The sequence below is a fragment of the Felis catus genome, chromosome B4 (assembly GCF_018350175.1).
Source record: "Felis catus isolate Fca126 chromosome B4, F.catus_Fca126_mat1.0, whole genome shotgun sequence".
Taxonomy (NCBI): domain Eukaryota; kingdom Metazoa; phylum Chordata; class Mammalia; order Carnivora; family Felidae; genus Felis; species Felis catus.
The window spans coordinates 397,215-421,485 of record NC_058374.1 but is presented as its reverse complement, the minus strand read 5'-3'; the positions used below and the strand labels follow the sequence as shown (position 1 = coordinate 421,485).

The 24,271-nt window shown below is 48.3% G+C and overlaps 1 protein-coding gene across 1 annotated transcript in view; it reads left to right on the top strand.

Annotated features, from left to right (window-relative positions):
* Positions 1-22,559, top strand: part of LOC123386798 — a 99,680-nt gene extending 77,121 nt beyond the window's left edge. The window contains exons 3-4 of the mRNA XM_045062598.1: positions 14,589-14,706; positions 22,403-22,559. Coding sequence (XP_044918533.1) covers positions 14,589-14,634 — 46 coding nt within the window. The 3' untranslated portion in view covers positions 14,635-14,706; positions 22,403-22,559. The remainder of the gene's footprint in view (positions 1-14,588; positions 14,707-22,402) is intronic.
* Positions 22,560-24,271: the final 1,712 nt, after the last annotated feature.

Genomic DNA, 24,271 nt, shown 5'->3' with positions numbered 1-24,271 from the left:
AGGCGGCTAAATTGCAGGGTTAGGGTTCGAGGCAGGCTTAGGTTTTGGTGGAGGGTCCCGGACTGGGGTAGGGTTAGGCTTAGGTTTAGATTCCAGGAGGCTCCAGGTCCGAACCCACAGGAGGGCAGTGCTCTCCCCGAAGGGCTGAGTTGAGGGCACAAGGGATGGTGCCAGTCAATATCCGTCTTTGAATGCCAAGGATACACACGTCGATCAGTCCCTGGTCGAGGAGGCCTAGGAATCCTATCGGCCAGTTGCAGCCGGGCCTGGGAAACGACATGGTGAGCTTCCAGGTTCCATGCCGAGTCAGCCTGCACCGCTTCTGGACCCCAGGCGCGTGGTGTTGTCAGACGTTTGAATTGGGTCCCCATAGGGAGAGATCCTTAGCTAGGGTTAGGGCTCAGTCTAGGGACGTCGCCAAGGCCGTAGCAACACTGTTCTCGTGATCTCCGTCGAGGGCTGAAGTGAGGGCCCATGCCAGAAGGCGGCTCAATTGCAGGGTTAGGGTTGGAGGCAGGCTTATGTTTTGGTGGATGGTCCCAGATCGCAGTAGGGTTAGGTCCCAGGAGGCTCCGGGCGCCAAATACACAGCAGGGCAGTGGTCTCCCCGACGGGCTAAGTTGAGGGCACAAGGGATGGTGCCGGTCACGATCTGTCGTTGGCTGCCAAGGCCACACAAGTCGATCGGCCCTGGTCGAGGTGGCCTCCGGAATCCTGTTGGGCAGCTCCCGCCGGGCCTGGGAAACAACATGATGAGCTTCCAGATTACATGCCGAGACAGTCTGCACCACTTCTGGACCACAGGCGCATGGTGTTTTCAGACGTTAGAATTGGGTCCACATGGGTAGAGAACCTTAGGTAGGGTTAGGTTTCCATCCAGGGATGTCACCAGGGCCGAAGCGACTCCAGTCTCGTGATTTCCCTCAAGGGCTGAAGTGAGTGCCCATGCCAGAAGGTGGCTCAATTGCAGGGTTAGGGTTCGAGGCAGGCTTAGGTTTCGGTGGAGGTTCCCAGATCGGGGTAGGGTTAGGGTTAGTGTTAGGTGCCAGGAGGCTCCAGGTGTTGAACACACAGCAGGGCAGTGGTCTTCCCGAAGGACTGAGTTGAGGGCACAAGGGAGGGTGCCGGTCAGGATCCGTCGTTGGCTGCCAAGGCCACACATGTCCTTCGGCCCCTGGTCGAGGAGGCCTCCGGAATCCTCTCGGGCAGCTGCAGCAGGGCCTGGGAAACGACATGGTGAGCTTCCATGTTCCATGCCGAGTCAGCCTGCACCGCTTCTGCACCCCAGGTGCGTGGTGTACTCAGACATTCGAATTTGGTCCCCATGTGGAGAGAGCCTTAGCTAGGGTTAGGTTTCGGTCCAGGGACATCGCCAGGGCCGAAGCGACTCTGGTCTCATGATGTCCCTCAAGGGCTGAAGTGAGGGCCCATGCCAGAAGGCGGCTCAATGCAGGGTTAGGGTTCGAGGTAGTCTTAGGTTTTGGTGGATGCTCCCGGTTTGTGGTAGGGTTAGGGTTAGGGTTAGGTCTGAGGAGGCTCAAGGCGCCGAACCCACAGCAAGGCAGTGGTCTCCCTGAAGGGCTGAGTTGAGGGCACAAGGGACGGTGCCGGTTAGGATCCGTGTTTGGCTGCCAAGGCCACACACGTCGATCAGCTGCTGGACGAGGAGGCCTCCAGAATCCTCTCAGGAAGCTGCAGCCAAGTCTGGGAAACGATATGTTGAGCTTCCAGGTTCCATGCTGAGTCAGCCTGCACCACTTCTGGACCCCAGGTGCATGGTGTTCTCAGACGTTGGAATTGGGTCCCCATGGGGAGAGAGCCTTAGCTAGGGTTAGGGTTCGGTCCAGGGACATCACGAGGGCCAAAGCAACTCCTGTCTCTTGATCTCCCGTGAGGGCTGAAGTAGGGCCCATGCCAGTAGGCGGCTCAATTGTAGCATTAGGGTTCGAGGCAGGCTTAGGTTTCGGTGTAAGATCCCGGTACGGGGTAGTGTTAGGGTTAGGTCATAGGAGGCTCCAAGCGCCGAACCCACAGCAGAGCAGTGGTCTCTCCGAAGGGCAGAGTTGAGGGCATAAGGGACGGTGTCGGTCAGGATCCGTCTTTGGCGGCCAAGGACACACACGTCGATCGGCCCCTGGACGAAGAGGCCTCCGGTATCCTCTCGGGCAGCTGCAGCCGGACCTGGGAAACGACATGGTGAGCTTCCAGGTTCCATGCCGAGTCATCCTTAACAGCTTCTGGTCCCCAGCCTCGAGGTGTTTTTAGACGTTGGAATTTTGTCCCCATGGGTAGAGAGCTTTATCTAGGGTTATGGTGGGTCCAGGGATGTCACCAGCGCCGAAGCGACTGTGGTCTCGAGATCTCCCTCAAGGACTGTAATGGGGGTCCATGCCACAAGGCGGGTCAAGATCATGGTTAGGGTTCGAGGCATGCTTAGGTTTCAGTGGAGGGTCCCGTTTCAGGGTAGGATTATGGTTAGGGTTAGGTCATAGGTGGCTCCAGGCGCCGAACCGACGGCAGGGCAGTGGTCTCCCTGAAGGGCTGAGTTGAGGGCACAAGGGACGGTGCCGGTCAGGATCCTTCTTTGGCTGCCAAGGCCACACACGTCGATCGTCCCCTGGTCGAGGAGAGCTCCGGAATCCTCTCGGGCAGCTGCAGCCGGGCCTAGGAAATGAGCTTTCAGTTTTGATGCCGAGTCAGCCTGCACTGATTCTGGACCCCATGCGCGTGATGTTGTCAGATGGTGGAATTGGGTCCCCATGGGGAGAGAGTCTTAGCCAGGGTTAGGGTTTGGTCCAGGGACGTCGCCAGGGCCGAGGCGACTCCGGTCTCGTGATCTCCGTCGAGGGCTAAGTGACTGCCCATGCCGAAGGCGGCTCAATTGCAGGGTTAGGATACGAGGCTGGCTTAGGTTTCGGTGGCGAGTCCTTGTTCGGAGTAGGGTTAGGGTTAAGTCCCAGGAGGCTCCAGGCCCCGAGCACACAGCAGGGCAGTGGTCTCCCCAAAGGGCTGAGTTGAGGGCACAAGGGACGGTGCCGGTCAGGATCCCTCTTTGTCCGCCAAGGCCACACACATGATTGGGTCTTTGGTTGAGGAGGCCCCCGGAATCCTCTAGGACAGCTGCAGCCGGGCCTGGGAAACGACATGGTGAGCGTCCAGGTTCCATGTCGAGTCAGCCTGCACTGCTTCTGGACCCCAGGCACGTGGCATTGTCAGACGTCGGAATTGGGTCCTCATGGGGAGAGTGCTTTAACTAGGGTCAGGGTTCGGTCCAGGGACGTCGCCAGGGCCGAAGCAACTCCGGTCTCGTGATATTCCTCATGGGCTGAAGTGAGGGCCCATTCCACAAGGCGACTCAAGTGCAGGGTTAGGGTTCGAGGATGCTTACCTTTCGGGGGAGGTTCCCGGTTAGGTTTAGGGTGAGGGTTAGGGTTAGGTCCCTGGAGGCCCCAGGCGTCCAACACACAGCAGGACGGTGGTGTTCCTGAAGGGCAGAGTTGAGGGCACAAGGGAGCGTGACGGTCAGGATCAGATTTTGGCTGCCAAAACCACACATGTCGATGGGCCCCTGGTCGAGGAGGTCCTCGGAATCCTCCCAGGCTGCAGCAGCTGGGCCTGTGAAAGGACTTGGTTAACTTCCAGGTTCCATGCCAAGTGAGCCTGCACCTCTCCTGGACCCCAGGCGCATGGTGTTGTCAGACGTTGGAATTGGGTCCCCATGTTGAGAGAGCCTCAGCCAGGGTTAGGGTTTGGTCCTGGGACGTCGCCAGTGCCAAGGCGACTCCAGTCTCCTGATGTCCCTCGAGGGCTGAAGTGAGGGTCCATGCTACGGGGCGGCCCAAGTGCACGGTTAGGTTTCGAGGTGGGCTTACGTTTCCGTGGGGTCCCGTTTCGGCGTTGGTTTAGGTTAAAGTTAGGTCCCAGGATGCTCCAGGCGCCAAACGCTGAGTAGGGCAATGGTCTCCGCAAAGCCCTGAGTTGAGGACACAAGGGAGTATGCCGATTAGGATCAGTCTTTGGCTGCCAAGGCCACACACATTGAAAGGTCCTTGGTCGAGGAGGCCTCCGGATTACTCTCGGACAGCTGCGGCCATGCCTGGGAAACGACATGGTGATCTTCCAGGTTCAAGGCCGAGTGAACCTGCATCGCTTGTGTACGCCAGGCGCGTGGTGTTGTCAGACGTTCGAATTGGGTCCACACGGGGAGAGAGCCTTAGCTAGGGTAGGGTTTGGTCCAGGGACGTCGTCAGGGCCGAATCTACTCCGTTCTCGTGAACTCTTTCGAGAGCTGAGTTGAGGGCCGATGAGATGGGGCTGCTCAAGTGTAGGGTTTGGGTTCTAGGCCCCTTAAATTTCATTGGAGGGTCCCGTTTTGGTGTAGGGTAATGGTTAGCGTTAGGTCCCAGGAGTCTCCAGGCGCCAAACAAACACAGGGCAGTGGTCTCCCCGATGGGCTGATTTGAGTGTACAAAGGAGGGTGCTGGTCAGGATCAGTCTCTGGCTGCCAAGGCCACACGCGTCAATCGGACCCTGGTCAGGGAGGCTTCTCGAATCATGTCGGGCAGCTGCAGCCGGGCCTGGGAATTGACATGGAGAACTTCCATGTTCCATGCCGAGTGAGTCTGCACCGCTTGTGGACCCCAGGTGTGCGGTGTTTTCAGACATTGGTATTGGGTCCCCTTGGGGAGAGAGCCTTAGCTAGGATTCAGGTTCAGTTCAGGGTCGTTGCCAGGGCCAATGCGACTTCAGTCTCGTTTTCTCCCTCGAGGCCTTAAGTCAGGGCCCATGCGACGGGGCTGCTCAATTTTAAGGTTAGGTTTCTAGGCAGGCTTGGCTCTCTGTGGATGGTCTGGGTTTGGGGTAGGTTTAGGGTTAGAGTTAGGTCCCAGGAGGCTCCAGGCGCCAAACCCTCAGTAGGTCAGCAGTCTCCCCGAAGGCTGAGTTGAGGGCACAAGGGAGGGTGCTGGTCAGGATCAGTCTTTGGCTGCCAAGGCCATACACGTCGATGGGCCCCTGGTTGGTGAGACCTCAGGAATCTCTTCAGGCAGCTGCAGTCGGGTCTGGGAATTGACATGGTTAGCTTCCAGGTTCCATGCCAAGTAAGCCTACACCGCTTGTGGACCCCAGATGCATGGTGATGTCACACTTTGGTATTGGGTCCCCATGGGGAGATTGCCTTTGCTAGGGTTAGGGTTTGGTCCAGGGACGTCGCTAGTGTCAATGCGACTCTGGTCTCGTGTTCTCCCTCGAGGGCTGAAGTGAGGGCCCATGCGACGGGGCGGCTCAAGTATAGGGTTAGGTTTAGAGGCCGGCTTAGGTTTCATTGGAAGTTCCTGGTTCGGATTATGGTTAGGATTACGTCCCAGGAGACTCTAGGCGCTGAACCCACATCAGGGCAGTGGTCTCCCTAAAGGGCTGAGTTGAGGGCACAAGGGAGCGTGCCAGTCAGTATCAGTCTTTGGCTGCCAAGGCCACACAGGTACATTGGCCCATGGTCGGGGATGCCTCAAGAATCCTCTCTGGGAGGTGCAGCCGGGCCTGGGAAACGACATGTTGAGCTTCCAGGTTTCACGCCAAGTGAGCCTGCACCGCTTGTGGACCCCAATCGTGTGGTGTTGTCAGACTTTGGTATTGGGTCCCCATGGGGAGAGAGCCTTAGCTAGGGTTAGGTTTCGGTCCAGGGACGTCGCCAGGGCCAAAGTGACTCTGGTCTCGTGAACTCACTTGAGGGCTGAAGTGAGGGCCCATTCGACGGGGCTGCTCAAGTGTAGGGTTAGGGTTCGAGGCAGGCTTAGGTTTCGTTGGAGGGTCCCGTTTTGGGGTAGTATTATGTTTAGTGTTAGGTCCCAGGGGTTCCCAGGTGCCTAACCCAAACCAGGGCATGGGTCTCCCCGAACGGCTCAGTTGAGGGCCCAAGGGAGGGTGCCGGTCAGGATCACTCTGTGGCTGCCAAGGCCACACATGTAGATGGGCCCCTGGTCAGGGAGGCCTCAGGAATCCTCTCAGGAGCTGCAACCCGGCCTGGGAAATGACCTGGTGAGCTTCCAGGTTCCATGCTGAGTTAGCCTGCACCGCTCATGGACCCCAGGTGCATGGTGTTGTCAGACTTTGGTTTTGGGTCCCCATGGGGAAATTACCTTAGCTAGGGTTAGGGTTCGGTCCAGGGACGTTGCCAGTGCCGAAGCCACTCCAGTCTTGTGACCTACCTCGAGGGCTGAGGTGAGGGCCCATGCGAGAAGGCGGCTCAAGTGTAGGGTTAGCGTTCTAGTCTGGCTTAGGTTTCGGGGGAGGGTTCCTGTTTGAGGTAGGGTTAGGGTTAGGGATAGGTCCCAGGAGGCTCCAGTCGCCGAACCCACAGCAGAGCAGTGGTCTCCACGAAGGCCTGAGTTGAGGACACAAGGGTGGGTGCCGGTCAGATTCAGTCTTTGGCTGCCAAGGCCACACATGTCGATGGGCCCTGGTCGGGAAGGCCTCTGGAATCCTCTCGGGCAGCTGCAGCCTGGCCTGGGAGACAACATGGTGAGCTTCCAGGTTCCATGTTGAGTCCGCCTGCACCGCTTCTGGACCCCAGGCACGTGGTGTTGTCAGACGTTGGAATTGGGTCCCCATGGGGAGAGAGCCTTAGCTAGGGTTAGGGTTTGGTCCAGGGACGTCGCCAGGGCCGAAGCGACTCTGGTCTCGTGATCTCCCTCGAGGGCTGAAGTGAGGGCCCATGCGACGGTGCGGCCGAAGTGTAGGTTTAGGTTTCGAGGCTGACTTAGGTTTCGGTGGAGTGTCCCAGCTAGGAGTAGGGTTAGGGTTAGGTTATAGCCCCGAGGAGGCTCCAGGCGCTGAACCCACAGCAGGGCAGTTGTCTCCCCCAAGGGTTGAGTTAAGGGCACAAGGGTGGGTGCTGGTCAGGATCAGATTTGGCTGCCAATGCCACACACGTCGATGGTCCCCTGGTTGAGGAGGCCTCAGGAATCCTCTCAGGCAGCTGCAGCCGGGCCTGGGAAACGACATGGTGAGCTTCCAGATTCCATGCCGAGTGAGCCTGCACCGCTTCTGGACCCCAGGCGCGTGGTGTTGTCAGACTTTGGTATTGGGTCCCCATGGGGAGAGAGCCTCAGCTAGGGTTAGGGTTCTGTCCAGGGAGGTCGCCAAGCCCAAAGCGACTCCATTTTTGTCATCTCCTTCGAGGGCTGAAGTGAGGGCCCATGCGATGGTGAAGCTCAAATGTAGGTTTAGGGTTCAAGGCGGCCTTAGTTTCGGTGGAGGGTCGTGTTTCGGGGTAGGTTTAGGGTTAGGGTTGGGTCCCAGGAGGACTCCAGGCGCCGAACCTACAGCAGGGCAGTGGTCTCCCCGAAGGGCTGAGTTGAGGGCACAAGATGCGTGCCGGTCAGTATCAGTCTTTGGCTGCCAAGGCCACACACGTCGATGGGCCCCTGGTAGGGAGGCCTCAGGAATCCTCTCTGGCAAGTGCAGCTGGGCTTGGGAAAGGACAGTGTGAGCTTCCAGGTTGCATGCTGAGTGAGCTTGCACCGCTTGTGGACCCCAGGCACGTGGTGTTGTCAGATTTTGGTATTGGGTCCCCATGGGGAGAGAGCCTTAGCTAGGGTTAGGATTCGGTCCAGGGACGTCACCAGGGCCGATGCGACTCCGGTCTCATGATCTCCCTCGAGGGCTGAAGTGAGTGCCCATGCCACGGGGCGGCTCAAGTGTAGGTTTAGGGTTCGAGGTCCCCTTAGGTTTCGTTGGAGGGTCCCGTTATGTAGTAGGCTTATGGTTAGCATTAGGTCCCAGGGGTCTCCAGGCGCCGAACCCACAGCAGGGCAGTGGTCTCCCCGAAGGGCTGAGTTGAGGGCAGAAGGGAGGGTGCAGGTCATATCACTCTTTGGCTTCCAAGGCCACACACCTCGATGGGCCCCTGTTCTGGGAGGCCTCCGGAATCCTCTCGGGCAGCTGCAGTCTGGTTGGGAAACGACATGTTGAGCTTCCAGGTTCCATGCCGAGTTAGCCTGCACCGCTTCTGGACCCCAGGGACGTGGTGTTGTCAGACGTTGGAATTGGGTCCCCGTGGGGAGAGAGCCTTAGCTAGGGTTAGGTTTCGGTCCAGGGACGTCACCAGGACCGAAGCGACCTGGGTCTCGTGATTTCCCTCGAGGTCTGAAGTGAGGGCCTATGTGACCGTGGGGCTCAAGTATAGGGTCAGGGTTCGAGGTCGGCTTAGACTTTGGTGGAGGGTCCCCGTTTGGGGTCGTGTTAGGTTTAGGGTTAGGTCCCAGGATTCTCCAGGCGCTGAATCCCAGGTGTGCAGTGGTGTCCCCAAAGGTCTGAGTTGAGTGCACAGGGAGGGTGCCAATCAAGACCAGTCTTTGGCGTCCAATTTCACACAAATCTATGGCCCCCTGTAGGGTAAGCCTCAGGAATCCTCTCGGGCAGCTGCAGCCGGGCCTGGGAAATGACATGGTGAGGTTCCACGTTCCTTTCCGAGTGACCCTTTACTGCTTCTGGACCGCAGCCACGTGGTGTTGTCGGCGGTTTATGGTTCGGTCCAGGGAAGTCGCCAGGATTGAAGCGACATCAGTGTTTTGAATTCCATGGAAGGCTGAAATGAGGGCACATGCTCCGACATGGATCTGTTGTAAAGTTAGTGTGATATATATGGTTAGGTGTAGGGTGAGTATTCTGGTTAGGGTTACCATTATGTTTAGGGTTAGCTCCCTGGAGGCTCTGGGTTGTTACCCCAGAGCATAGCAGGTGTATCTCCAAAGGGCTGAGTGGAGTCACAAGGGTGTGTGCCGGTCAAGATTATTCTATTGGTTCCAAGGCTAGACATATGTATGTGCCACCCTTACTGTAGGCTTCAGGAATCCTCCCGTGCAGCTGCCGTCTTGCTTTGGAAATGACATGGTGATATTCCATGTTCCATGTCGAGTATTTCTTCATCAATTCTGGAACCCATGTGCATGCTGTTATTAGAAAATATACAAATGTGTATTTTCTGATGGAATGATATCTCCCTTGATGTCTTTGCGGTGTTAAAGTACCCTTCTATGATTGTATGAGTATCAATTCTTTACTTTAGGTTTTCAGTGTTTTGTGTATTGGATTCTCTCAGGTTGAGCACATATATGTTTACAATTGTTGTATCTTTCGTTGGATTATACCTTTTATCATTATAATTTCCTTCTTTCTCTCTTCTTAGAGTTTTATTTTTAAATGTATTTGTTTGATATAGGTATGGCTACTGCTGTTTTCTTTTGATGATTTACTTCTGTAATTACTCTCTTGTAGGTAGAGAATAGATAGGTCCTATATTTCATTCGTTCTCTCACCCAGTGCCTTTTTTTTTTTAATTTTTTTTCAACGTTGTTATTTATTTTTGAGACAGAGAGAGACAGAGCATGAACAGGGGAGGGGCAGAGAGAGAGGGAGACACAGAATCGGAAACAGGCTCCAGGCTCTGAGCCATCAGCCCAGAGCCCGACGCGGGGCTCGAACTCACGGACCGCGAGATCGTGACCTGGCTGAAGCCGGACGCTTAACCGACTGCGCCACCCAGGCGCCCCTCAGTGCCTTTTATTATGAGGAGAGAGAGAGCTCAGGGTATGGGAGGGCTGGTTGGGGGAAATGGGGGTAGAGAGAGAGCAAGAGAGAGAATGAGACTCAGTATGTATCTTAAGTAAGTTCCATGCTCAGTGCAGAGCCCAATTAGGACTCAATCCGATGACCCTGGCATCATAGCCTGATCCAAAGTCAAGAGTCGAAATCTCAAGTGATTGAGCCATCCAGGCTCCCCTATCTGTCACCCTGTGCCTTTGATTTGAGCATTTATCCTGTTTCCTTTCAAAGTAATTGATAGACATATACTTGTCCTTTTATTACTTGATGATTGTTGTTTCTGAATCTTTCTGATCCTTTCTTCTCTTTCTCTTTTTTATGGTTTGCTGGGTTTCTTTAGTACCACAGTTGATATTGCTTGTCTTTATAGTCTGCATATGTATTGGTGGTGTTTGATTTGTGGTTATTATTAGGTTTGTACCTAACCACTTGTGCATATAGAAGTCTATATTTAGTTGATAGTTGTTTAAGTTTGAACCAGTTCTTTACTCCTCTCCTCCCCGTGTTGTAGATATGTAGTGTCATATTTCAAAACCTTTCATATCGCGAATACTTTGGCTGATGTTTTATAGATGTACTCATTTTTATTGCTTTTGCGTTTCGCACGTTAATAGTGTCACTTTAGGTGTTTCTTTTCCACTTAAAGAGTCCGCTTTAACATTTCTTTCAGGGGTGGTTTGTTGGTTGTGAACTCGCTGAGTATTTATTTGGGAACCTCTTCATCTCTCCTTCCATCTGAATGATAGTGTTGTGGATAGACTCTCTGGCTGCAGATGTTATCCATTCAGCACCTTTACCATACAGTGCTGCTCACTTACGGTTTCAAAGTTTCTTCTGAAAAACATCCAGTGATAACCTTATGGGGCTTCTCTTGTAGGTAATTGTCATCTTTTGGTTTTTCTGCTATTAAATTTTTTCTTTATCACGACATTTTGCATTTTAATTCCTATATGACTTGATGTGGATCTGCTTCTGTTGAATATTTTGGGGGTTCTTTGTGCCTCCTACTTCTGCATCTGTTTCATTCCCCACATTAAGGAAGTTTTCATCTATTGTGTCTTCAAATAAATTTTCTGGTTCCATTTCTCAGAGTTTGGAGAATGAGAAATAGGGCAGAAGAGCCCTATTGAAGGTTCTCTGATGAGTCACTGGTTTTGCATGCGTGGAGGGTAGATTTGGGATTCAAATGAACAACCTACCTTTAATTTAAAAGAACTAGAAAAAAACAACAATCTACCAATGTCCAATGTTCTCAAAAGGGAGGAAGTAATGCATATGAGAGTGGAAACCAATGAAACTGAGACCATGAAATCAATAGAAAATATGAAGAAGGCCAACAGTGGGTTTTCTGAAGAGTGAAACAAAAATTTCAAGATTATACGTATACTATGCTAAGACAGAGAGAGGACCCAACTCAAAATAATTATAAATAAAAGGGCAGACATTACACCTGATACCAAAGAAACATAAAGGAGACAAAGAGGCGACCATGGCTAAATTAGATGCCAGCAAACCGCCTACATAGAAGAAATGGATAGGTTCTTAGAAACACACAACCTACCAAGACTGTATCAGGAAGAAATAGAAGGTTTGCACAGACCCATTAAAGGAAGACTGCGTCAATACAAGAAGATAACCAAAGTAAGTAAATTGAATCAGTAATCGAAATTCTCTCAGGGAAGAAAAGCCCAGGACCAGGTAGATTCACTGGTGAATGTGACCAAACGTTTGTAGAAGAAATAACAGCAGTCCTCTCACTGATTCAAAAGGAATGAACACCATAAACTCATTTCATGCGACTGGAATTACCCTGGTAGGAAGCCAGAAAAGGATACTACCTGAACAGAAAACTATAGGCCACTATTCCCATGATGAATATAGATGAATAATTCCCAGTGATATACAGGCAAACCAAATTAACCATCGCATAAAAAGGATCATTGACCGCGATGTAGGGTTTTTCCCTGTAAAGGAAGGATGTTTCAGAAATGAAAATCAATAAATATGACCCCTCACATAATTGAATGAAAGAAAAATCGTCCAAAAACCAGACTCAACTATAAATAGCAAACGGAGGATTACTAGAAGGGAGGTGGGCAGGGGGATGGGTTAAATGGGTGATCGGCTAAGGAGGGCGCTAGTAGTGAGGAACACTGGATGTTGTATGTAAGTGATGGATGACTACATTGTACTCCTGAAACTAACATTACACTGTATGTTAACCAACTAGAATTTAAATAAAAACTTGAAAAAAATATATACTAAAGAAATACATAAATAAATTTAAAGTAAACAAAATAAATACATTTTTAAAATTTTTCTTAATGTTTATTTACTTTTGACAGAGACAGAGAGACAGAGAGAAAGAGAGAGACAGAGAGAGAGGGGGGGCATGATCAGGGGAGGGGTAGTGAGAGTGTGAGACACAGAATCCGAAGCAGGCTCCAGGCTCTGAGCTGTCAGCACAGAGCCTGATGCAGGGCTCAAACCCATAGACCGTGAGATCATGACGTGAATCAAGTCGGACGCTCAACCAACTGAGCCACCCAGGCGCCCCATACATTTTAAAAATTAAAAAGAAAACTGCTGTGACTATGTCAATAGATACACAAAAAATGTTCTGAGAAAATTTGGTATCCATTTATGCTAAAAAACTCTTTAAAAATTCCCCGTAGAGGGAACATATCTCAACATAAGAAAGGCCATGTATGTGAATCCCATATCTAACATCATACTCTATAGTGAAATTGTGAAAGATTGTCCTCTAAGATCAGGAACAAGACAAGGATGCCCTAGATATGTGAAGGGGATTGGGTAATGCAGGCTTCTGGTTATGGAATAATAAATTACAGATAGAGGATATAGCATAGGGAACATTGAGAATGGTACTGGAATAGTGATGCATGGTGACAGATTGTAGCTACACCTGTGTTAGCGTATCAGAATGTATACACTTGTCCAATCACTATGTTGTTCATCTGAAACTAATGTAACATACTGTATCAGCTATTCCCAAATAACATGATTTTTTAAAAAGGTAAAAGAATGAAATAAAGTTCAGTGTAAAAGAACTTGTTAATATCTAATCAAGAAATACATTAAAGTTCCAAACTAGAAAGTCACCTTGTCACATTCTGTAGCTTTCCTATACACTAACCAAATTATCTAAGAAGAAAAGAAAACAATCCATTTACAATAGCATCAAAAACAATAAACTGTATAGGAATAATTTAGCCAAGGAAGTGAAAGATCTCTCTACAGAAAACTATAACACCCATGTACTGAAATGGAAGAAATTCAATTTGGATGAAAGAAACAGGAGAACACACAAATCAGTGAAAAGCCATCTCACGTCTGTCTTTAAGAGGAATTAATATAGATACAATGTCCATATTACCCAAAGCCATCTAGAGATTCAGTGCAATCTTTATCAAGACTCCAATGCAATTTTTATGCAATTAGAAAAACATATCCTAAAATGTATTTGGAACCACAAAAAGACCCCAAGTAGCCAACGCAAGAAAGAACAAAATAGGAGGCATCACACTTCTCGATTTCTAGCTGCATTCTAACACAAAGAAATCAATTATGTCACTGGCATAAGCACACACACAAGACAATGGAACGGAAATTGAGAGCCCAAACTAAACCCTTGCATGAACAGTCAACTAGTATTTGACAAGGGAGTCAAGAATACATAGTGGAGAAGGGTATTCTCTTGAATAACTGGGGCTGGGAAAATTGGATATACACGTGCATAAGAATAAAGCTTAGCACCTTATGTTATACCACTCCAAGAATTAACTTGAAATGGATTAAAGATGTAAATGAATAGTACGGAAACCAAATTCTTCCTCATCGTTTCAGCTCTTACTATGCCAAGACGGAGCTGTTGAGGTGGTGAAGGGCTGGGTGGAGAGTAGTCCTGGACATAGAAGACTGTGTGTGTGGAACAGACTTTCTTTAGTAGTCTGGAATTATCCCTCTGATTCTTTAAGACTAGCCACTTCCTTCCCCACATTTGCAGACACAGCTAGTACCATGCTGCCAGCAATGCACTGCTTTGCCTCCTCCAACTCTTAGAAATTCTAGGTGGGACCCAGTGGGAAGGGTGGAGTTTAGAAGCACTGATGCTGCCCTGTTGACACCAGGTGGAGAGGAAGGAGACAGGTGCCATTCGGCTTCATTGGGGTTCAGGTATGTTAGTGTTGGTGTTGGTGTTGAATTTTTCACCTTTTACCCTAACACATCTCAAAAGTTTAATTTCTGTCCTGCAGGTCCACGTGGTTTCCAGGATATTTCCTCCTTTCCCAGAAGTGCCCTCCATGTCATACCCCGTGGGCTGACATTTATCACCACCCATGGGCTTTGGACCACCCCCACCTTCTCCAAACTGGGGTCCTCTGGGACCTCACCTTCCTCCTCCACCATGTGGAAAGATGATATGACTAGTATGAGTTGACTTATAAAACACGTTGTGTCTTTTACTTGTTATGTGTTTGGAGGAGATGCATTGATGGCACCACAGGGCTTTCAGGTCAGCCTGAGTGAGGACGTTGTAAGGTTCTTCAAGTTTCTCAGGACATGCATGAAATGGGCAGTCATTTCCACATAGTGAGCTGGGCAACACGTGTCTCTGATAGAGAAGGAAAGAGGCCTTATACGTGCTGAGAGACATAGCATTCCTTGGGATGTAGCTTGTACAGAGACCATGTGCTGGGCTCTCTGAGGGATGAAACACACCCCTAACATACTTTCTAGCGAGTTGAGACCTGAGCTGCTCACAGCTGCTTGTTTAGTTACAAAAACACCTGAACCAGGGCCCTGTGAACCTTCCTCAAGGGACAGGATCAGATCTCCCTCTTGTCCTCAAGGGTCACCCGAGGCACGTGGAAAACGCTCTGTCCCTGGTAAGGGACCCGAGAGTGTGAATGAGTTGAATATAATGAAACATGTTCAGGATGGTTTGTTTTTCTTCCACACAGTCTATGCAAGTCAGAATCAACCTCCATCCGCCTCCATCCTTTATGAGACCTAAGACGTGATGCAGCTCCAATGGGAAATATCAGTTGTGTCTCTACCAAGGATGCAGAAAAAGACAAGGTAAATTCTGTTGCCAGTTTCAGTTGCAATACTTTCTGGAAACTTTTATCTGGCCTTGTTTGTTTTTTTTTGTTTTTTGTGTTTTTTTTTTGTTGTTGTTGTTGTTGTTTTTGGCCTTCTGGTGTCTTTACCGTTTGATTTATGTCCTCACAAGCCTCCAGGCTTCTCCAATGTAACATCATCATGTTAGCTAGTGCCTCTGGACGCCACAAGTGCATAGAGACTGAGGACCACGTGGCTCTCACTTAGTGTTTGTGGAAATAACTTGAGGAGGATGACACTTCACTGCACCCTCAAGTCTTCTGGAGCGTCTGACTCCTTCCACACCTTCTTTACACGGGATTATCCTGATTATTTTCATTTTTTCCTATTTCAGTGTAGGCCATGAATGTGTTCAGAATGTCTGCTATGAGCCTCATGACTGGAATTGATAAAAACTCTTTCCAACATTATATTGTGTGCTTTGTGCAGTGCTGAGGGTTCTTAGAAAAATTTCAGAATTCATTACTGGTCCTTCTGTGTTGGCAAATGTACGATAGAGAATTTCTCCAGTTGTCCCCCAGGTGGAAATACTCTGAATTTTCAGAAGCGGCATGTGTAATAAAAAATGTACGTGGAACTGCAGAGAATCAGTGATTACTTGCAGGGCCAGTACCTCACAGAGTTCTCCAGTTGTGTTTATAGGAGTAGGTTCTCTTGTGTCCCGGGAGCAGTTGTAATTGGTACTTTGTCTCATGATTCCTTATGGGAGTTTTTCACCTGAAATTGAGACATGTTTGTGTTCATTCTTTTAGGTAGAATTTCTACCTCCCTTTTACAATGGCAAAAAATAGCTCTGCAACTCATGTTGTATTTAAAAGCTGAATTACCTGTGAATTAAGATAAACATACTTGAGACCAATGAATATGCACAGGTAATGTGTTTCCCTCAGAAAATTCATATCCAGGCCCCAATGCTGGACTCCAGGAATCCCCATCTCCTCAGAGGTCTTTGTGGCCTTGCACAGAAGATGTGTTTGTAAGGGAGGGAAGCAGAGTTGCCGGAGACCAGCTCCAGCAGTCAGGGTTCCTGATGGGATGGGTGGACGTCGGCGAAGGAAGTCACACTTCAGTTTCTGCACATCAGCCTTTATTGCAGGTAGCGAAGGAGTTATTTATCACTTGGGGACCGGAGTCTTAACAGGTGGGGGATGACTAATTCTACATGATAGGCATGAGGCAGGCATGAGTGTACCGACATATATAGTCTAACATGATTATTTTCAGGGAAAGGGGAAGGTACAAAGTTCACAGAAAGTTCCTCAAAGGTTATTTCCTCAGTTTACATAAGGTAGATACAATGAAAAGAAATCTTTAACAATGTCACAAACAGGGTCATTTATCTTATTACAATTCTTGTGTAAAGTTCACCAGGTTCTTAGGGTCATGATAACTTTTCTAAGAAGCTTTACAATGTTGTTGTGTTCATATTGACGCAGTCAGAGTTTTACAATTTATTTATACACATTAGGGTACAGGTTGTCTTCTAATCCATTGTACACTTCACAATGGCAACCTTTAGGATTAGTCATAAACTTAGAACACAATATATTGCCAGGGGCAACATCTAAACATATCTTTGACTAATTTCCAAGGAACTTTCCATGCAGTATATCTAATACTAGTAGGATGACTTACAGAATAATATTTCTGATTATAAATGAACCCAATACAAGGTGATTGAAAACCCCCTTTCAATTTCCTCTGGCAAAGTCCCCTCATCCCATGATTAATATAAGGGCCCCAATCACTCCACATACACATATTATCCATGGGATCTTGTCTATATTTTTACATATGTCTCCCATTTCCAGGCTTCCCCAAGAGTCAGAACTAAAGAGGACAGTAAGAGCAATAGCAGCATGTGGTTTGGTGATGGTCCACTGCCTTGCAGTGGTTTCCAAAAGAGGATCTTTATCCTCATGGCAGTGCTGAATGAGACTTCATTCGGCTGGTTCCTTCACAGAGTGAGGACAGGTATGGGATCAAAGGTAGAGCTTTGACCTTGGGGTGGCCCTGGATCTCTGTGTGGTTCTGGTCATTTCTTTCATTCCTTCATGTTCTGTCTGTTCTCAATGTGCAAAGAAAAAGTCTGCAGATCTAGTGGAAGAGGACACCAGAGAGATCCTGGACACAGATGTCTGCCTCTCTGGAATACTTTCCTTTCTTAGACTGGCATTACTGCCATCGATCTTCTAGAACAAGACTCCTTGGCTTTCTGCATTTTTAAACATGGGCAGTGACGTGTGGTGACAGTCGTTTTTCCTTGTGGCATCTGGTGCTTTCAGGCTATAGGTGGGACCTCATGGAAGGGTAGAGTTTTCTGACACTGATGCTCTGTTCTACTAGAACCCATGAATGAGCAAGGGGCCAGGTGCTGACACCTGCTTCATTGTGTTTCAGCTCCTGTGGGCGTTCTGCTTCTGTCTGTCATACCAACACACCTGTCACTTCTGTAGGTCCCTATGGATGCAAGAGGACCTCCTTCTTTCCCAGGTCCACCCTGCACAGATACAATTTATCACTGTTCATGGGCTCTATGGGCTGCCTCCAGCTCCTTGATGGTGGGACAGGACCCACCACCTCCACCTCGACTATTTGTGAGATAAACTGAGCTGTATGAGTTGACATGTTCAGCATGTTCAGTTTCTATGTTGTTGAGTCTTTGAGAGGATGGAGAGATGTCCTCACACGCTTTGTAATGCAAGGGTGCTGCTGGATGAGGACACTGTTAAGATTCCTCAAGTTTCTCAGGACATACATATGTTGGGCTGTGTCATTTCCATTACTGAGCTGGGCTGCATATATCCTTTGTGGAGAAGGAAAGAGTCTTTTAATAGAAAAGCAGGCATATCAGTTCTGCAGATGTGCCCAGCACACAGTCCATGTCCCTGGCTCTGTGAGAGATGAGGCAAACCCTTACCATCAGGGGCTTCAACTGTCCTAATGGGGAGAGAGTCACATGCGTTAAATTACATGGACCTTCTGGTCTACAATAATGGCAGCTCCAGTAATGGGTCCTCAAGTACAAGAGACGGAGACATGAAACTCATGGAAATGAATTGGAGACTGTGCATGAGAAGGGAGAGCTGAGATGGTACAGAGAGGAGGGTGTTGGACTCAGTGAGATGGAGTTGGAGGCCATTTGTGGCAGGGCCCACAACCTGGGCAGGGATTGTGAGCGCAGAGTGGCATCCACACAGAGCTGCTGTATGGGTTCAAGGATAGTCCATGCAGGTATCATCTCTGAAATGTCATTGTGGCCAAAGTGCACCTAGTTCATTATCTAAATAAAGACTGTTGTTTCTCTTGGAGGTTCTCCTGAAGGTTCTGGATCCTTGTGAAAGAATGCCCTGGAGATTTGTAGTTTTCCTTGGTTCTTATGGGATGCTTGTCTGCCTAAGTTTGTGTGCCTCTGTGAGGACTAAATGTGATGAAAGGTTGTAGATTAGCTGTGTGGCTTCCTTGGCCTTCAGCCTGTATCAGACTCTTAGCAGGGAAATCAGGGTTGACCAGGAAACGCCCCTGCTGGAATCTTGTCACCGCACCCCTGAACCTACTGTCATGACCCTGCATGAAGGTGTACATCTCTGAAACTTCCCTCACAATTTCCAGAGGCACTGCCTGTGATCCTGCTGTCTCAGCCCTAATGCCAGCTCTCAGTGGGGCCATCTCAGAGCCTCAGCATTGTAATCTGAGAAGCAGGAACAATGTTGGTCTCTGAGGTCAGTGCGATGAAGAGGTGGTTAAGCACATAAGGAATTTGTAAAATGTATGGGATGAGTGGGCATTCACCCTTCTCAGGGTGGAAATGAATGTATCTGCACACAGAAGATCATCAACAGATGTTCATTCAGTTTCATGAAACTAAGGGTATAATGCCTGAGGTTGGGAGATTGGCAATTTCTGTTTCAAAAGATACAACAAAGACCCCTGTGTTTTTTCTATTAAAATTCAGGTCCTACTTTACAAGGAAGGAAAAGATAAGTATGAGAATGTGTATATTCAGGCATCTACATCTAAGATATGAGGTAGACATTCAAATGCAGCCACACAAATATGTGCTCATCCAAGGCCACAGATGTATTGTGGAAGGCAAAATGCATAGAGGAGAACAGAAGATCCCTTTGCAATAAGTCAAAATCACTTTGACGTAGAGAACAATCCGTTTGAAATTTGGAGAGGACACTGAACCATTACAAACCAGCTATGGTTATTATATATTTAGAGATGGTGTCTTCTGCCCTATGGTCTGAATGCTTTCCCTGCCCACCCTGTCCACTCCACTTTGTCCTTCCTAATGTCCCCTAATACAGTTGTCACAGTTGTGTTTCCGTGTCAGCGTCAGCTTCCAGGAAAATCAACACTCATTCCCCATCAAGCGTACACTTTTGGGTTCCTGTATATGCAGTCAGCCAACACATAGTATGTACAGGATTGGTGGAAGAAGACAGATCATTCTTTGGGGTTGTAATGCCTGGAAGGGACCTATAGTTCCATCTGAGGAGTTGGATACATCCTTTAGGGAGATCTGGTGGTGGTTGTTATATCTGTAGATAGATACTCATGAGCACATGGCGTGCGTGCTAGTTGATGGGGTTCGTGCTGATGAGGAGGGCAGGTATCTGTCTCCAGGAAAGGGTCTCTTCCGATGGTGAGGAATGGATTCAGGAGACCGGTAAGGAGGCCCTGCATTAACTCAGCTCTTGTGCCCTTGTGCACCTTACCAGCTTCCCCCAATAGCACCAATCTAGGTGGCCTCAAGGGGGCAAATGGCGCAGCTTTTGTGGTGAGTCCCACATGATGTCCCCCATGATGTCCCACAAAGCTTCGCCTGTTGCCTTATTGAGGAATCGGGAGGGCAGAGCTCCATGGTCTGAGATAGGTTCCTTGGACACCACCCAGGAGAGTTGTGGGCAAGCATATGGCTCCTTCTACATCGGCCAAGCCTATCCACTTTGCCCCAGGCACCCCAAAACCTCTGAGCCCCTTTTTCCTCCCAGCTTAGGGAAGCAGCCAGCCCTCCAGAAGCTTTTGGGTCATGGATTAGCCACCAAGGGTAAATGTCTGGCTGTCCACATGCTGCCAGCATTGCTCTAGCAAATGTCAACATGAGCAGCTGCTATACAGGGGATTCTCCTCCATTGTGATCAGGGCCTGGGACAAAACAAGACATGAGAGAGGGAGAGACAGGAGTGCCCTGTGCTCCTAGACATGGTGCATGCACAAAGCAGATATCCTGAAGCCTGGGGAGAGGTGGAGAAAGAGACAGGCAGGGAGAGAGACATTGAATTTGTGATAGGGGAATTGAGCAAGTCCTAGAGAGTGAAAGGAAGAAATAGAGAGAGATGTGGTTAGAGATAAAGAGAGACAAAGAGGAAGTACAAGGAGAAAGTAGAGACCTGGTCCAGGAATGTGGATGGGGTGAGATGGGCCAGGGGAGAGGGGATGTATGAAGTATCTCTGAGTGCTGGGGCAGAAATGGCAGGTATCATGGGCATTAGTGTTGTGTGACTCCAAGACTCCAACATCCCTGGGGCCAAGCTTTGCAGAGGCTATTGCATTTGAAAAGATGGGTATCCCTCATTTCTCCTGGAATTGTGGGGGCACAGCCTCATGTTCTGTCATGGAGAGGGATGTCTTGAGGGAGAGTGTGCTGCTCTTTGGCAGGTAAACACTAGAGCCGCCCTGTGGGGAGGGAACCCGGACCCATCTCCCTCACTGCCCCAGGCCCTGTTGGATTTCCCCGCCGCTCCCTACCAGCTGGTCTTCCTCATGTTCTGAACCCAGGCATCAGGCATTGTGTTGCCCCCAGGTCCGGCAGTCTGGACCTGGCAGAGTTGAACTGCTGATATTGATAAAAAGTATTTGACAAGAAGGTCCATATTCTCCCTCTGGAGCTAGCGGTGTGCATCAAGATCGTGGGTTTTTATCCTCCTGTCCACTGCCAAACTGAGGATGCCAGATGGTAGGTGAACTTTTTAAAACACCATAGTCTTCTCTTACATCAAATTCAAAGACATTTTCTTGTCCCAGCTTTCTTTTAATTTTGAAGAGATGGCAATTAGTAATTGAAGGCATAATGAATGGTCCTATAGGAATTTGACCTATATGACTGATGGACATTAATTCATACATCTGTATCCCTAAAGCACATTTCATTGGAAATATTAGCCAAGGATACATACAGTAAATTCATGACAGATGTGTAGCTCCCTGTAAGTTGCATTCTGACCCTGCCACATATGTGTCATCAAAGATATTATTAGTGACTATTCATATAAGCTCTCTACATCAAGATGGTGATGTTAGAGAATCTAGTATAAATGGAATTTCACAGATTCTAAATTAGGAATGTTTTTTTTAATTTATAATGTTTCTGTTTTTCTTTTCTGGAGAGAGCCTGAGTGAGGGAGGGAGGGGGGAGAGAGCAGGAGACATGGAATCTGGGGCAAGCTCCAGGCTCTGATCTGTCAGGACAGAACCTGACGCAGGGCTCAATCCCATGGACTGCAAGGTCATGACCTGAGGGGAAGTCGGATGCTTAACTCACTAAGCCACCCAAGCGCCCCAGGAATGATAGTTCATTGGCAAAAAAAAAAAAAAAAAAAGATAAAGATAGTATAAAGGATGTCAACTTTTCATTGAAATATTCTTCACACATTTGTTGTATTAGTTTTAGGCATACATTGTAGTCATTCCATATGTCTATAAATTATGTTGTACTTCAGCACAAGTGTAGCTGTCCTGTGAAAGCATGCAACAATATTATTACAGGATTGACTCTATTCCATTGGCTGTCTCTTGTATCCCTGGGACTCATTCGTTCCATAGCTGGAAGCAGTTATCTCTCTCTCAAAGGTGTCAATTCTTTATCTAACCTAAATACTCTGGTGGTAAACACAATTACTTGCTCAGCATGTGTAAATTGGCGGTCTATTTTGCTGTGGACATTGCTTAAAACATTACAAATGATGTCATTATGTTAATAAGTTCTGTTTCATTCTTCACTCAAAAAAAAAGGAGAAGGAAAAGATTTCTTTGTGTCCCAGGCCCTGTCACTAAGACCCTTCCCATTGTGGAGAACAGGCGGAGTTGCCCAGAGCACCTTCAGTCCCTCAGCTGAGCGACCAGTGCCTTCAACATTGCAGGAATTCCCAGGGTAGCCAGCAGAGAGAGCTCAAGCACCACAGACCTGAAGGGGCGGGCTGCTCTGCCTAGGCAGTGATGGCCAGCAGAGGGCGCACCATTGGCTTTTCTGATCCAGGGCACTTCACAGCAGGAAGGGCTGCTGCTGCTCCCAGAGGACACAGGGCCTCTACTGCTGTCTCAGGACAGAGAGCAGAGCTGTGTTTCCAGCGGGTTCTGCCACCCGCCCCAGGGGAGACCTTGGGAGCTTTGCAGCAACTTGGCATCTCCTGAGTCGCCAGACAGAAGCTGCCTTGTTGTATTGAGTGCTGAGGAGGGGGCCCTGGGTGGCTTCCCTGGGCATGATGGTTGCTAAACAGCATAGGCCCTTGCATTTTCTGGGTTGTTCCCGTGTTTAATTCCTCAACTTCCTGGACAGTATTTGAACAAGTCGTATTTTACTAAAGGACTCGTGGATTGCGGGGCTCCACGACTTCACCTCATAGATGCAGTCAATGGTTTGTTCCAGATTCAGGCTTGTTTCCAGTAAGAAACGCTGACAGGAATTCAGAAGAACGGGAGCTGCATTCCATTAGGACTTGAATACACGAAATGTTCGTCTCAGGACCTTCTAGAAGAATGAGCTGGGACCCACTTTCCGAGTCCTGCTGGAACCAGTGACCGAGGTAAGGGCACAAACTGTCCCCCACATTATGCATGCTTTTTTAAAAAATTTATGGTTATTTTTCCAACCTAATGAAGTGATTGAAAACTACAGAAAACCTGGTAGGTAGGTGTCTTAACCTGATGTTATCTATTACTTTAAATTGCACTTAGGAAACCTACAGTGTAATATTCGTTTCAGGCGTACAATATAGAGCAACACTTCCATGCGTCAATTGGTGCTCATCCCAGGTGCACTTCTTAATCCCCAGCAGCTGTTTCATCCATTCCCCCACCTCACTGTGGAACCCCTCAGTTTGTTTTCTAGTTAAGAGTGTTTGTCACTGTCTCCCCCCCCCCTTGTTTTGTTTCATTTTCATGTGTTAGTGAAATCATCTGGTATTTGTGTTTCTCTGACAGGCTTATTTCACCCAGCATAACATTCTCTCACTCCATCCACCTCGTGGAAAATGACAAGATTTCATGTTTTTATGGCTGAATAATATTACATTCCATATACTACATCTCAGTTTATTCATCAGTTGATGGATGCTTGGTCCGTTTCCGTAATTTGGCTTTTGTAGAAAATGCTGCTGTAAACTCATGGTGCATGTATCCCTTTGAAGAATTGTTTTTGTATTCTTTCTGTAAATACCTCGTAGTGAAATTGCTGGATCGTAACATGGTTCTATTTCCATTTTTTTTTTTGACGAATCTCCATGATGTTTTCCAGAGTAGCTGCACCAATTTGCATTCCTTCCCACAATGCAAGAGGGCTTCTCTTTCCCCACATCCTTGCCAACACCTGCTGTTTCATCATTCGTTGATTTTAGTCTATTCTCACAGATGTGACGTGTTATCTCATTGTACTTTTGAATTGTATTTCCCTGAAGATGAGTAATGCTGAGCATCTTTTCGTGTGTCTCTTGGCTATGTTTATGTCACCTTGGGAAAATGTCCATTCATGTCATCTGCCCATTTTTCATTGGATTTCTCATTTTTTGAGTGCTGTATAACTTTATATATTTTGGACAGTAACCCTTTATCAGATGTCATTTACAAATATTATTCTGTAGGTGTTTTAGTTTTGTTGATTATTTCCTTTGTGACAGAAGCTTTTTATTTTTATGAAGTCCCATTATTTTTGCTTGTGTTTCCCTTACCTCAGGAGATATATCTACAAAGATGTTTGTACAGCCAATGTCAAATAAGATACTGCCTGTGTTAGGTATCCTCTGGGATTTTTATGGTTTCAGGTTTCACACATAGTTCTTTATTCATGTTGGATTTATTTTTGTGTATGTTGTAAGAAAGTGGTCCGTTTGTGTTTTTGTTTTGTTTTGCAGGTTGCTGTCTAGTTTTTCCAAAACCACATGTTGAGGAGACTTTTTTTAAGTTTATGTATTTATTTTTGAGAGAAAGAGAGAGACAGAGAGAGAGAGAGAGAGAGAGAGAACATGCAGAAGAGGGGCAGAGAGAAATGGAGAGAGAGAATATGCTCTGCACTGCCCTGAGATCATGATCGGAGCTGAATCCACAGTCACACGCTGTGGAGCCACACATGTATCCCAAGGGTATCTTTTTTTTCCCCCACTGGATATCCTTTCCTGCTTTGTTGAGAATTAATTGACCATATATGTATGAGTACATGCCTGGGTTTCCATTCTATTGGTCTCTGCGTCTGTGTTTTTGTTGTGGGTGGTGGTGGTTGCCAGTACCATACTGTTCTGTTCAG